At 44.3% G+C, this 13,582-nt stretch overlaps 1 protein-coding gene across 2 annotated transcripts in view; it reads left to right on the top strand.

Annotated features, from left to right (window-relative positions):
- ZFYVE26 (zinc finger FYVE-type containing 26) overlaps positions 1-13,582 on the top strand; it is a 67,936-nt gene that overhangs the window by 8,612 nt on the left and 45,742 nt on the right. Inside the window, exons 5-14 of one of the 2 annotated variants that reach the window (XM_002807245.6) lie at positions 43-568; positions 1,246-1,376; positions 2,598-2,762; positions 2,910-2,998; positions 3,933-4,096; positions 6,233-6,436; positions 7,772-8,380; positions 8,636-8,719; positions 12,108-12,176; positions 12,587-12,738. In XM_002807245.6, the coding sequence (XP_002807291.4) occupies positions 43-568; positions 1,246-1,376; positions 2,598-2,762; positions 2,910-2,998; positions 3,933-4,096; positions 6,233-6,436; positions 7,772-8,380; positions 8,636-8,719; positions 12,108-12,176; positions 12,587-12,738 (2,193 nt within the window). The remainder of the gene's footprint in view (positions 1-42; positions 569-1,245; positions 1,377-2,597; positions 2,763-2,909; positions 2,999-3,932; positions 4,097-6,232; positions 6,437-7,771; positions 8,381-8,635; positions 8,720-12,107; positions 12,177-12,586; positions 12,739-13,582) is intronic. The other variant, XM_078335225.1, reaches the window with a different exon arrangement.

Here is a 13,582-nt window from a genome sequence, read left to right as displayed (position 1 = left end):
TAACATCCCCACCACCCATCCCTCTCTTCATCCTCTCTTTAGGAGCTGTATGAGACCTTAACACAAGGTGCAATAGGCCCCGTGCCTGACAGAAATCCGAGGAGGGAGAGCTGGACTCCTCATCTCAGCTCGGAAGCTGTCTCTGTGCTCTGGGATCTTCTGAGACAGTCTCCCCACCCAGCACAGGCCCTTCTGGAGCTCCTGCTTGGGGAGAATGATGGCACCAGCCTATGTCATTGGCCTCTGCAGAATGCACTGGTGGACCTCATTCGAAAGGCATTGCGGGCTTTGCAGGGCCCTGATTCAGCAGCACCGCCTGGGGTAGTTGATGCCATCTATGCAGCCCTGCAGACTCTGCGTTGCCCTGCAGAACCATTTGGGGCTGAGTTGCGTCTTCTGTGTGAGGAACTACTAGAGGCCTGCAGGACTGAGGGGAGTCCCCTACGGGAGGAGCGGGTGCTCAGCTGCCTGCTGCACAAGGCCAGCTGGGGCCTGGTGTCCCTGTATGGCCATACCTATGCAGAGAAGGTCACAGAAAAGCCACCAAGGGCTACAGCCTCTGGAAAAGGTGTGTTCCCTTTGCTGCTGCTCCTTTAGTTTCAGTAATCCCAGTATGCCCAGCCTCACTGGAGTCTCTAGACTGGTACCTTCCAGGTTGCTTAGGACATCTAATAGGGGAGGCTAAGCAAAAATGGGTATGATGCTCTTTTGTAAAAGTACAGGTCTGGCATAGTGGCTCAGGCCTATAATCCTAGCACTTTGGGAGGCCAAGGCAAGGAGGATCATGTGAGGCCAAGAGTTCAAGACCAGCCTCTGCAATGTAGTGAGTTCTCATCTCTACAAAAAAATTTTTAATTAGCCAGTCTTGGTGGCACACACCTGTGGTCCAAATTACGCAGAAGGCTGAGGCAGGAAGATCACTGAGTTCAGGAGGTTGAGCCAGTGAGCCATGTTTGCACCACTATATTCTAGCCTGCATGACAGAGTAAGACCCTATCTCAAAAAAAAAAGTACAGGTTTTCTAGTGTAAGATGGAGGTGATGGGAAGAAAAAAAGTAATAGCAATAGCAGGAAAAAGCTTTTCAGAAGCTCCCAATAGAAGTAAAGAATCTTTAAGATAAAGTATGGAAAACCCAGCCTAAGGTTTTAAAAGAGCAAACTCACATCACTTGGTTGTTCACATGGGCTCTAGCTTAGAAAAGAAGAGGTCTTGGTTTCCTGATAACCATGTTGTTTGATGTTCAGTCTCACTGGATCATCTAGACCCTGAGCGGGCAATGCTAGCCCTGTTCTCCAATCCCGACCCAGCCCAGGCTTGGAAAGTGGCCTATTTCTACTGCCTGAACAACAGCAAACACTTCCTCGAGCAGATCCTGGTAAGTCAAGCTTAATTGCTCATTACGGAAGTCTAGGGCTTCTCCCCAGACTTTTTCATTCCTCATTTCTCTCCCACTCATTTAGCCAACATAAAACAGTCTAATTAGTGTTGAGTCTTTGGTTTTGTGCCTCCCACAGTCCCATGGGAAAGGAGGCTCTGAGAATCAGTATCATTCATACTTACAGTTGCAGTCATTTTACGTCAGTCCTTTGGCAGAAACTAAAATGTTGAATATGTGTGTGCTTTCTGGAGGATGCAAGAAAAAAAAGACAGTGGCAACAATATGTTGCCTAGCTGGTAGCAGAATTTAATTACTTTAACCTTTTCCTTCCAGATTGCAACTAAACTCCAATTTAATTCAGCAGATATTTATTAATCTCTTCCTATGTGCCATATACTGTAATAGGAGCTGGAGTTACAACAGAAGTCAGTGCCTGCCTTCGAGGAGCTCACAGTCTAGTGTTTTCGTAAATATTTATCTTACTCAGTTCACCACTTCGGTTTTTTTGTTTTTGAAACAGAGTTTCGCTCTTGTCACCCAGGCTGGAGTGGCGAGATCTTGGCTCATTGCAACATCCGCCTCTTGGGTTCAAGCGATTCTCCTGCCTCAGCCTCCCGGGTAGGTGGGATTACAGGTGTGTGCCACCATGCCGGCTAATTTTGTATTTTCAGTAGAGATGGGGTGTCACTATGTTGGCCAGGCTGGTCTTGAACTCCTGCCCTCAGGTGATTCACCTGCCTCGGTGCTGGGATTACAGATGTGAGCCACTGTGCATGGCCAACCACTCCTGTTGTTGTCAGAAACCTCCCTGCTATACTAAAACACTTCTTTCTCTAACGAGCAGTAAGCTAGAACCCATTCTGTCTTTTTTGTTTTTGTTTTTTTGAGATGGAGTTTCACTCTTGTTACCCAGGCTGGAGTGCAATGGCACGATCTCGGCTTACCGCAACTTCTGCCTCCTGGGTTCAGGCAATTCTCTTGCCTCAGCCTCCTGAGTAGCTGGGATTACAGGCATGCGCCATCATGCCCAGCTAATTTTTGTATTTTTAGTAGAGACAGGGTTTCACCATGTTGACCAGGATGGTCTTAATCTCTTGACCTCATGATCCATCCGCCTCGGCCTCCCAAAGTGCTGGGATTACAGACGTGAGCCACTGCGCCCAGCCACATTCTGTCTTATCCACAGAGCTGCCTTTAACAGCTTTCTTTGACTTACAGGTAACAGCACTAACATTGTTGAAAGAAGAAGACTTCCCAAATCTTGGCTGCCTACTTGATAGAGAATTCAGGCCCCTCAGTTGCCTGCTTGTGCTCCTGGGCTGGACACACTGCCAGAGCCTAGAGTCAGCCAAGAGGCTGCTCCAGACCCTGCACAGGACCCAGGTAACTCTCACTCAGCACTCAGGCTGCTCTGCAAGTGAGAGCCATGGGGCTTTGGGCTTAGGCAGAATGCAGAGCCCTAAAGTCAGTCAAAGTCTGTAACCCCAGGTGTCTGAGTCAGCATCTCTTTCTTTTCCCATATTGACATAGGACCTGGGCTGTGATGAGCTCCTCAGGGATGCCTGTGATGGGTTGTGGGCTCACCTGGAGGTCCTGGAGTGGTGCATACAGCAGAGCAGGTATGGCCCTGTGCAGTCAGCACCTGCCCACCATGGGGAACAGCTGACCCTGTGCTCCACATGTGTGGCCATTTCAAGGCATCTTCCACATAAATGTTTTGAGCTGGCAATGTTGACCAGCCACTAATAATTGTACCAGCTATTAAACCAAGAAACACAAGTAATTATTACCTTCACCATAGCCATCAGGTCATAACTAGAGGATAATTTTAAGATGACAATAACAAAAAGAACAAGAGCTCACATTTCCAGTGCACTTACCACAAGCCAGGCATTGCTCTAAGCCCTTTACATGGATGATTTTAATTACGCCTCACAAAAATCCTATGGGTAGATACCAAAATTATCCTCATGTAAAAATTGGGCAACTGAAGCCCAGAGGTAGAAAATAACTTGTCCAAAGTCACACAGCTCATAATGTCACCCACCTTCTTCGCCTTCTGTTACCTTGGATCACCCATATTGAACAAATGCTTACTGAACTGTGTGTGAGGCCCCGCATTTCTCTGGTAACTTAACCAAGACCTAGGTTTCCTTTCTTGTTCTTCATCTACTTCACCAGCACGTGGTGAAGTACAGTGGGCAGAGGGGGAAGTAGCAAGGGACCCTTACTCAAGGTAAAGCCAGAGAAAATTGTGTTCGTTTGAAGCTAGAAAGGCTGTAGAAATTAGAGAATTCAATCCATAGGCCCTTTCTAAATTCTACTAACCGGAAAGGTCCTTTCTAGACAACTAGAGCTGGTTTGATAGGTGTATTCCCTGAGGTTAAATAAATGCTATGCTTGGACCCAAACCAACTAAAATTTGGTTTGTGGGGAAGTGAAACTTGTGGCGTTACGGTCCGGAGAGGAAGAACAAGAGGGAATGGAGATTGGTCTTTCTTCAGGCAATAATATAAACTGCTTCTCTTCCATCCTCCCGACTTTCCCCTTCAGCAACCCCATACCAAAGAGAGATCTCTTGTGTCATTTACATGGTGGAGACAGCCACTCAGTGCTCTACACTCTCCATCACCTTACAAATCTTCCAGCCCTCAGGGAGGAAGATGTTCTCAAGCTCTTACAGAAGTTGCCAGCCAAGGACCCCCAGCAAGAACCTGGTGAGTTGGGATGGAATGACCTGGCCAGGATTTCCTCTTAGGACAGTTTTGCATGTTTCTTCCAGCATGAGATTTATTTACATGTGATTGCTGAGATCTTACGAGAAGGTGGTGAGCAGATCTCCTCTAAATGTTTGTCCTAATCAGACTATGGGATATAGGTCATCCCTCCTCTTTCTTGGTGAGGTGTAGAGAATCCTGTGAGTGTGGTCCCGCATTCTTTGTCCTTGTGGAACCATCATAGGAACCACTACTACAGCCTCATTCCAGTGAAACAGAATTAGGAACTGTCCTCTGAGTACACAGCATTGTCAGTCAGCGTTTACACAAATTCTCAGGGAGTGACTTCATGTTTTATAAGCTTTCTGATAGCATGTTTTGTGCCTTTTCTCTTGTGTCTGCTTCATATACATATAACAGACAGGAAGTTTAGAAGAAAAACTTGCCTGGGCCCAGCGTGGTGACTCACACCTATAATCCCAGCACTTGGGAGACTGAGGTGGGTGGACCACTTGAGGTCAGGAGTTCGAGACCAGCCTGGCCAACATGATGAAATCCCGTCTCTACTAAAAATATAAAAAATAAGCCGGTGTGGTGGTGTGCGCCTGTAATCCCAGCTACTCGGGAGGCTGAGGCAGGAGAATCACTTGAACCTGGGAGGTGGAGGTTGCAGTGAGTTGAGATCGCACCACTGCATTCCAGCCTCAGTGACAGAATGAGACTCTTGTCTCAAAAAAAAAAAAAAAAAGAAGAAGTGGGCCGGGCGCGGTAGCTCACATCTATAATCCCAGCACTTTGGGAGGCCAAGGCGGGTGGATCACGAGGTCAACAGATCGAGACCATCCTGGTCAACGTGGTGAAACCCCGTCTCTACTAAAAATACAAAATATTAGCTGGGCACGGTGGCGTGTGCCTGTAATCCCAGCTACTCGGGAGGCCGAGGCAGGAGAATTGCCTGAACCCAGGAGGCGGAGGTTGCAGTGAGCCAAGATCGCGCCATTGCACTCCAGCCTGGGTAACAAGAGCGAAACTCCGTCTCAAAAAAAAAAAAAAAAAAAAAAAAAGGAGAAGAAGAAAGACTTGTCTGAAACAGGAACAAAGCCTTTTTTTTAACCTAAGATCTTTGCTTACACTCAAGACCCCATTAAAAAGCTCTTTGTTTTTAAGTTTTGTCTTATTTCTCTCCTCTCTCAAATGAATTCTCACCATGTTTTTTTTGTTCGTTTGTTTGTTTTTGAGAAGGAGTCGTGCTATGTTGCCCAAGCTAGTCTTGATCTCCTGGGGTCAAATGATCCTCTTGTTTCGGCCGTCCTAATAGGTATAGGACTACAGGCACTTATCACTATACCCCACATAGTGTTACCCTGTTTTTAATTGACTAATAATAATTGTATCTATTTTGGGAATACAACATGATGTGTTGATGTATGTATATATTGTGGAATGTATATGTTTCTTTTTGTTCTTAAGAAACGTATCATTGTACGGTCACAACCTGCCACACAGGTCAGAGACACTTACCTTTGGGAGACACAAATTTTCTTATATGGCAGTCAAGGTTTCCCAGCCTGGTTGTTGCTTTATTTTTCAAAAGGACCAGCTACTAATTGGAGAACCAGTGTTATTAGATTCCATGTTTTTTCTGGAAAGAGAGGCAGCTTGGTTAGCAGATTTCCTATAGGAATAGGAGCTCTGCTCCTACATGCAAGTATACAGGCCCTCCAAAGGAATACAGTATTTTTAATCTGATACTTGGACCCACTGGGGCATACTTGGAACTTGAACTTGGAAAAGGCAAAATGAGGCAATAATAAGGCTGTAACTAAGGGGAGGCAAGAGAGACATTTAAGGTACAAAATTTAAGGAGGCACTGAGGTACAAGTCCTGGCCCTGGGCAATAATGCCATGTAAAAGTCATGAGATATGTAGAAGGGAGGTGATGGGGAAAAGGAAGTGCAGGGAACTGAAAGTTGATACTGACTAGAGGGAAAGCTCTAGTCAGCCCAACAGAAAGGAGAGAGGGTAAGAACCTACAGGTGGACCTCTAAGTGCAGCACAGCATCTCTTTGCTTCACCCATACTTGCAGCATGAAGGGATTAACTCTCAAGTTCAGCCTGTTTCTCTCTGTAATTCAGATGCAGTTGATGCTGCAGTCCCTGAACACCTGAGCCAGTCTCAGAACCTGACACTCTACCAGGGCTTCTGTGCCATGAAGTATGCCATCTATGCCCTCTGTGTGAACTCACATCAGCACTCTCAGTGCCAGGACTGCAAAGACAGCCTCTGTGAGGACCTGGCTTCAGCTGCAGAGCCAGTGAATGACTCTCTTTCCTCCCCAGGTACAGCACTTCCCTCCATCCCTGACATAAGCAGGTAACAACCTATGCCAGTACGGGCTTTGTGTGTTTACTCTCTTCCACCAAGATTGGGAGTGGGGTGATAGTCTTAATTTTATTTTACCCAGGAATAGTCTCATCCATCTGTCTGCCTCTTTAAATCAAAGGGACATGGGAAAAGGAAGTGATTGCCTAAATTTTAACAGAATCTGATCTCCTAGTGGGGTGTTTTCAACTGCTTTTTTAAAAAACGAATTTCATGGTAGAAATGGCATTTTACACCCTCCTCCAATTTGCACCAAGGTAATAACTTCCTGTGTTTGCATATGTGTGTGTGTATATATGATCTATAGACTGAAACAAAGTTTTAAAAACAATGCTTACTTCATAGAGCACACTCCAGATTATTTTTCTTTCCTATTTGATCTTTTTAAATGTAGCCTTCTAAGGTGATTTCAGAGGTCACAGCCTACAATGTGAAAAGTACCAACCTAATCATCTTATCCTCTCTCATTTTTCTTAATAATTGACAATTCCTTAACTTGCCTTCTGTGACTAGTGATCAGTTTTCCCTCTTTTCTAGCTTTGGAATAGACCTTTACCCCTTAGCATGGTCATTTTTGCCTACTGAGGATTTCTTAAGAGAGCTACGTAGCCATGATCATCTTTAGTGTAAAAATAAGTGGAAATAGAATGGAAGAGTAAAGGGTCTGCCTCTACCTTCATTCCTAGAAGTGAAATATGGAGTCCTTATCAGGGATGAGGAACAATGTAATATTTACAAAGCAGATACAAAATAATGAGTTTTCCGTAAGCTGTACTTTTTTTTTTCTTTGAGACAGAGTCTCACTCTGTCACCCAGGCTAGAGTACAGTAGTGTGATCTCAGCTCACTGCAACCTCTGCCTCCCGGGTTCAAGCGATTCTCCTGTCTCAGCCTCCCAAGTAGCTGGGATTACAGGCACCTGCCACCAGGCCCGGTTAATTTTTGTATTTTATTAGAGACAGGGTTTCACCATGTTGGCCAGGCCTGGTGTCAAACTCCTGAGCTCAAGTGATCTGCCTGCCTCACCCTCCCTAAGTGCTGGGATTACAGGCATTAGCTCTACCATGCTTGGGCAGCTGTACTTTTAGAATAGCAAAATCTTTCTGCAAATCATGAAGAGACAGCCTAAGAACTCTCACTTATTCTTCTCACTGTTACCTCAGTTCCTTTAGAATTAAATAAATAAATGAGCTAAAGTTGTGAGAATCTTTGACTCTGGGAGGTAATGTTTCTAATGTTTGCATTCTCTGTCTTCTCTTTCTCTGGCCTCTTCTCTTGTACATGTTTTTGTAGGTGCTGCAAATCTCTTCTCAACTTACCTGGCCAAGTGTCGACAGTATCTGTGCAGTACTCCTGACTCTTTGTGCCTGGAGCTTCTAGAAAACATCTTCTCATTGCTTCTCATCACCTCTGCTGATCTTCACCCAGAGCCTCACTTGCCTGAGGACTATGCTGAGGATGATGACATTGAGGGGAAGAGCCCCACAGGTTTGAGGTCCCCATCAGAGAGCCCTCAGCACATAGCACATCCCGAAACGAAGTCAGAATGGGGTTCCCTGGGAGTCCCAAAGAGCCTTGCTTATACAATGCCAAGCCATTTGAAGGCAGAGCCAAAAGACAGTTACCCAGGGCCTCATAGGCACAGCTTTTTGGACTTAAAGCACTTTACTAGTGGTATCAGTGGATTTCTGGCTGATGAATTTGCAATAGGGGCCTTCCTCAGGCTTCTCCAAGAACAACTGGATGAGATCAGCAGCCGCAACCTCCCTGAGAATCTAAAGCAAGAAGGTCAGAGCTGCTCAGGAAGCAGAGATGGACTGCAGAGCCGCCTGCATCGACTTTCCAAGGTTCTCTCTGAGGCCCAGTGGAGATACAAGGTGGTGACAAGCAACCATCGTTCAGGTGAGAGGAGGATGAACTGGTGGGACCAGAAGGTGGGAGGGAGAAAGATCCCAGGAATGTGAGAGAGAGCTGGGAGTACATGGGAATCACCCTGTAACTCAGGGCATATCATCACCATGGCAACCAGTGTCAGAACACTGGGGTATGCTCCATGTCTCAGAGCCCAGTGTAAATTTCCCCTATCTGTTATGCTAAGAGGGGTCCAAATCAAAGTTGATCTTTGTCTTGTATGCCCCATTGGGTTTGCTCTTTCAGAGGAACAACCTTCCCGAAGATACCGGCCTGCCCCACGGCACCCCAGTCTCCGCCGGGGTCGTCGGACAAGAAGGAGCCAGGCAGGTAATCTCAAGAGCTCATTCCCATGCACTAGGCAAGTGGTATAATGTTACTTGTCTAATACTCTTTAAGAAACAGCACATGGTCAAAGACAACAAGTGTTGAAAAATTATCCTATTCCCACTCCCGCAGGGTATCTCTTATTAATAGTTTCCTATGTATCCTTCCAGAAATTTTCCATGCAATACAAACATGTATACCTTTTATATATATACATACATTATACTATATATTGAGAACTGCAGCTTGATTTTTTCAATTATATCCTTTTATATATACCAATATATTATACTGTAAATTGAGAACTTTTTTCACTTACCATTTTAAATACTCCTTAGTGTTCCATTGTCAAAAACACCCTGTTCATGGACATTTAAGTTTTTTACTATTATAAACAGTGCTGTAGTAAACAACCTTGCACATGTCTGTGCATAAGCTCCTAGCAGCAGAATTACTAGATCAGAGGTATGTGGATATAAAATACAGATAGATATTACCCAGTTGCCTTAAAAATAAGGTAGACCAATATATATTTCTTTTTTTCTACAAGAGTTAATATTAAGTAGTCATTATATGCCAGGTGCTGCTCTACATTCCTTATAATTGCTAACTTATTTAATGCTCACAATACTGTGAAATAGGTCTTATTATTTTTTCCCTTTTACTTTTTCTTTTCTTTTCTTTTTTTTAAAGATGGCATCTCGCTCTGTTGCCCAGGCTGGAGTACAGTGGCATGATCTCAGCTTACTACAACCTCTGCCTCCTGGGTTCAAGCAATTCTCGTGCCTCAGCCTCCTGAGTAGCTGGGATTACAGGTGTGCACCACCATGCCCAGCTTATGTTTGTGTTTTTAGTAGAGATGGGGTTTTGCTATATAGGCCAAGCTGATCTTGAACTCCTGACCTCAAGTGATCCACTCGTCTCAGCTTCCCAAAGTGTTGGAATTAAAGGCATGGGCCATTGTGCGTGGCTGCCCTTTTATTTTTAGTTGGCGTATAATAATTGTACATATTTATGGTACATATTGTACCATATTGTATATATATTGATATTTCAATATGTTTATAAAATGTATAATGACCAAATTGGAGTAATATCGTATCCATTGCCCCAAACATTTGTCATTTCCTTGTGTTGTGAACATTCAAAATCCTTTCTTGGCTCACACTTGTAATCCCAGCATTCTGGGAGGCCAAGGCACATGGATCACTTGGGTAAGGAGTTCAAGACCAGCCTGGCCAACATAGTGAATCCATGTCTCAACTAAAAATACAAACGTTAGCTGGGTGTGGTGGTGGATGCCAAGCTCAGGAGGCTGAGGCAGGAGAATCTCTTGAACCTATGAGGCAGAGGTTGCAGTGAGCTGAGATTATGCCACTGTACTCCAGTCTGGGTAACAGAGTGAGACTTCATCTCAAAAAAAAATCCTTTTTTCTAGCTTTTTGAGAATATATAATAGATTATAGTTAACCATATTCATCCTGCAGTGCTACAGAACAGCGGAACTGATCCCTATCTAGCTCTGATTTTGTATTCATTAACCACCCTCTCTCCATCCTTTTCTCTCTCCTATGATTTATAGTTCTGCAAGCTATATGTGATTACCTATTTGCACATACTCTCATCAGTCAGTTGTATTAGATTTTTTAAAACCTTCACCAACATGGGTGATAAAATAATGATGTTTCCTTGCTTTAGTAGTAGTTTTTTTTTTAAGTTTGAGATTGAATGTCTTTTCGTATATTTATTGGTTATTTATATTTTTCTGTAAACTGGCTAGTGTCTAAGGTCCATTTTTCTTTTAGGAATTTCTTTCCCGTTGAATTGTAGAAATCTCTTTATACATTAAGGAAAATACTTTGTCATCATGTGCTATGATTTTTTTCTCTATTTTGTCTTTTTATTCTGATTATGGGCTTTTCTTTGAGAAGTTTAATATAGGCACATTATATAGGGGTACTAAATTTTTAGAGAATCAAGTTTTGTTATGGTTTTTGGTGTTGATCTTTCAAAAATTAAAAGAAATTCATGAAGATTTCCTGTGTGCTAAACAATACTAGGTATCTTGAGGGAGGTAAATGAGGCAGAAACTGGGCCTTTAACTTCAGTTTGTAATGTACCTGCTTAGACAGTAAACATGAAAAGCTTAAAGTGACCTGAGGCCCTGCCTGAAAACAGAAGACATGTCTTAGGACATCAACATGATCTGCAGATGTCAGGGCAACAGGTTTCATGAAGGAGTTGACTGTTGAAGCAAACTCCAGAGAATGAGTGGGCTCTAGCTAAGTGGCAACATGCAAGGTGAGCATACTGGGTAGGGTGGGGGATGCCATGAGAGAAACCTTCAAGGTCGAGTTGCTAAGTCTCTTAAGCTGCTACATTAATCAGTTTGGGTCAAAAGGCAGAATTTGCATCCACTCGAACCCTTCAGCCCAAGAATGCACAACCCACCATTCTTTCCTACAGCTGTTCCTTCTAAAGGGCAGCCCAAACAGTGAACTGAGGGGACTCCCTTGTATTAGGCTGAGACAGCCCCTCAAATGACCATGCTAAGGAGTAGTGAGCCTCTGTTAGAAAGCTCTAGCACATTAGAAAACGTGGTGTTGAGAAGAAGCTTTTTCCCTGAGACTTTGAATATTATGGCCTTCAGCCAGCCAGGTCTTAGACTTTGCTTTCCTACATTTTTTTAATATACACAGGGTTTTGCTCTGTCTCTCAGGCTGAGGTGCAATGGCACAATCATAGCTCAATGTAACCTTGAACCCTGGTCTCAAACAATCCTTCCTGCCGCAGCCTCCTGAGCAGCTGGCACTACAGGTGCATGCCACCTTGCCCGACTGGTTTGTTTTTAATTTTTTGTGTAGACAAGGTCTTGCTATGTTGCCCAGGTTGGTCTCAAACCCCTGGGCTTAAGCTATCTTGCTGCAATGGCCTCCCAAAGTGCTGCGTGTAAACCACTGCACCCAGCCAGTTGTCTACTTTTTCAAGCATGAGAACACCTTTTTCTATGTCAGGAAATATTGTGTCCCTACTACTTCCTGGTTATAACAGTTGTGCTTTTATTTTTTCAGAATACTGCCAGTGTTTACTGCGCAGGTGCCGATCACTGACTCCTAAAAATAACTTGAAGGTTCCTGTGGCTTTGAGACCCACAGGTTGGGAACTACTGGTATAGGCTACTACCCAAGTGAACCCTGTTGCCATATTAAGCCCACCCCTTGCCTTTGGTCTGTAGGAGTTTGTGTTTTGCTGTAGAAAAAGCAGCAGGTGTCATAGTAATCATTGTCCTCTGTCTCTAACTACTCAGATCTTGGCTTTCAAGCCAACTTCACACTTCCCACTCTATAAGGAGCTGATGATTGACTTTCTCTTTTCTTCCCAATACCTGTAGATGGCCGAGACAAAGGTTCCAGCCCATCTCTGGAAAGTACAAGTAGTGAGCTGAGCACAAGTACATCAGGTATGCAGATTTCCACCAGCTGCCAATTTTGAGCAGCTTTGCCCTGATAGTGAGTTACCATATACCATGGTGTAAAGCCAGGATTAAGCAGTCAAAGTTGTTGTTCAAGGTTGGCAGATGGCCAGATTTTCGCTGGGAGAAGGGAAAGGACTGTTTCATTCTCAATTTAGTTATCCAGCAGCAGAGATAAATAGAGGCAAATACCCAAGGAAGGTAATTGGCATTTACATCTTATATTCAAGGATAATAACATAGGTTTGCCCTTCATTTGAGGAAAAATTAAGACCTATTTATAGACCTTTTACAGAAGAACATTGAGGAGATAAAAGTTTGGTGGGAGGTGGCAGCAATATAGCATTTCCTCAATTCCTCTTGCTTCTCTGGCCCCACACATTCATGTGTCTCAACAGAGGGAAGTCTGAATGCTGTGTCTGGGCAGAATGAGCTGGACAGCAGATTGCACCCCCATCCTCAAAGTTCACTCATCCCCATGATGTTCTCCCCACCTGAGTCACTGCTGGCATCCTGCATCCTTCGAGGGAACTTCACAGAAGCCCGTCAGGTGAGGGGAGCCTAGATCATACCTTGCCAGACCTTAACTGACTTAGTATCAGGTAAGGCTTGGAGCATGTGCAACCAGGGCCACTTGGAAGCACTCAGGGGTCCACATCGAGCAGAAGAAGCAGGAGGGGGTTTCCATATGCCCAGGCCCAGGCTTCAGCAGGGCAGACTGAATGATACTGAATTGTTTGTGGTTCTTAACATAAGCAGTGTTTTAAAAAGGTAAAAGAAAATATTCAGCCACACTCCCACCACTTACAAACATAGAAACTTTTGTTTATCTGCTTGACTCCTTCTTTGAACATATACAGGTTTGTGTTTTTTTTTTTGGAGTCTTGCTCTATTGCCCAGGCTGGAGCGCAGTGGCATGATTTCTACTCACTGCAACCTCCACCTCCCAGGTTCAAATGTTTCTCCTGCTTAAGCCCTCCGAATAGCTATGGTTACAGGCACCCACTATAGCACCAGGCTAATTTTTGTATTTTTAGTAGAGACAGGGTTTTACCATGTTGGCCAGGCTGGTCTCGAACTCCTGACCTCAAGTGATCTACCTGCCTCCACCTCCCAAAGTGCTAGGATTACAGGCATGAGCCATCACGCCCAGCCCATGTTTTTATCTAGTTAAAAATTATAATACAGACAATTTCCTTTTCTTTTTGGGCGGGGAGGTGGGACTGAGTTTTGCTCTTGTCACCCAGTCTGCTGGAGTGCAATAGTGCGATCTCAGCTCACTGCAACCTCCTTCTCCCAAGTTCAACCAATTCTCCTGCCTCAGCCTCCCAAGTAGCTGAGATTACAAGCATTCGCTACCATGTCCAGCTAATTTTTGTATTTTTAGTAGGGAT

This window comes from Callithrix jacchus, chromosome 8 (assembly GCF_049354715.1).
Source record: "Callithrix jacchus isolate 240 chromosome 8, calJac240_pri, whole genome shotgun sequence".
Lineage (NCBI taxonomy): Eukaryota > Metazoa > Chordata > Mammalia > Primates > Cebidae > Callithrix > Callithrix jacchus.
Note: the sequence above shows the minus strand (reverse complement) of the source record. Positions and strands in the feature narration are given on the sequence as shown.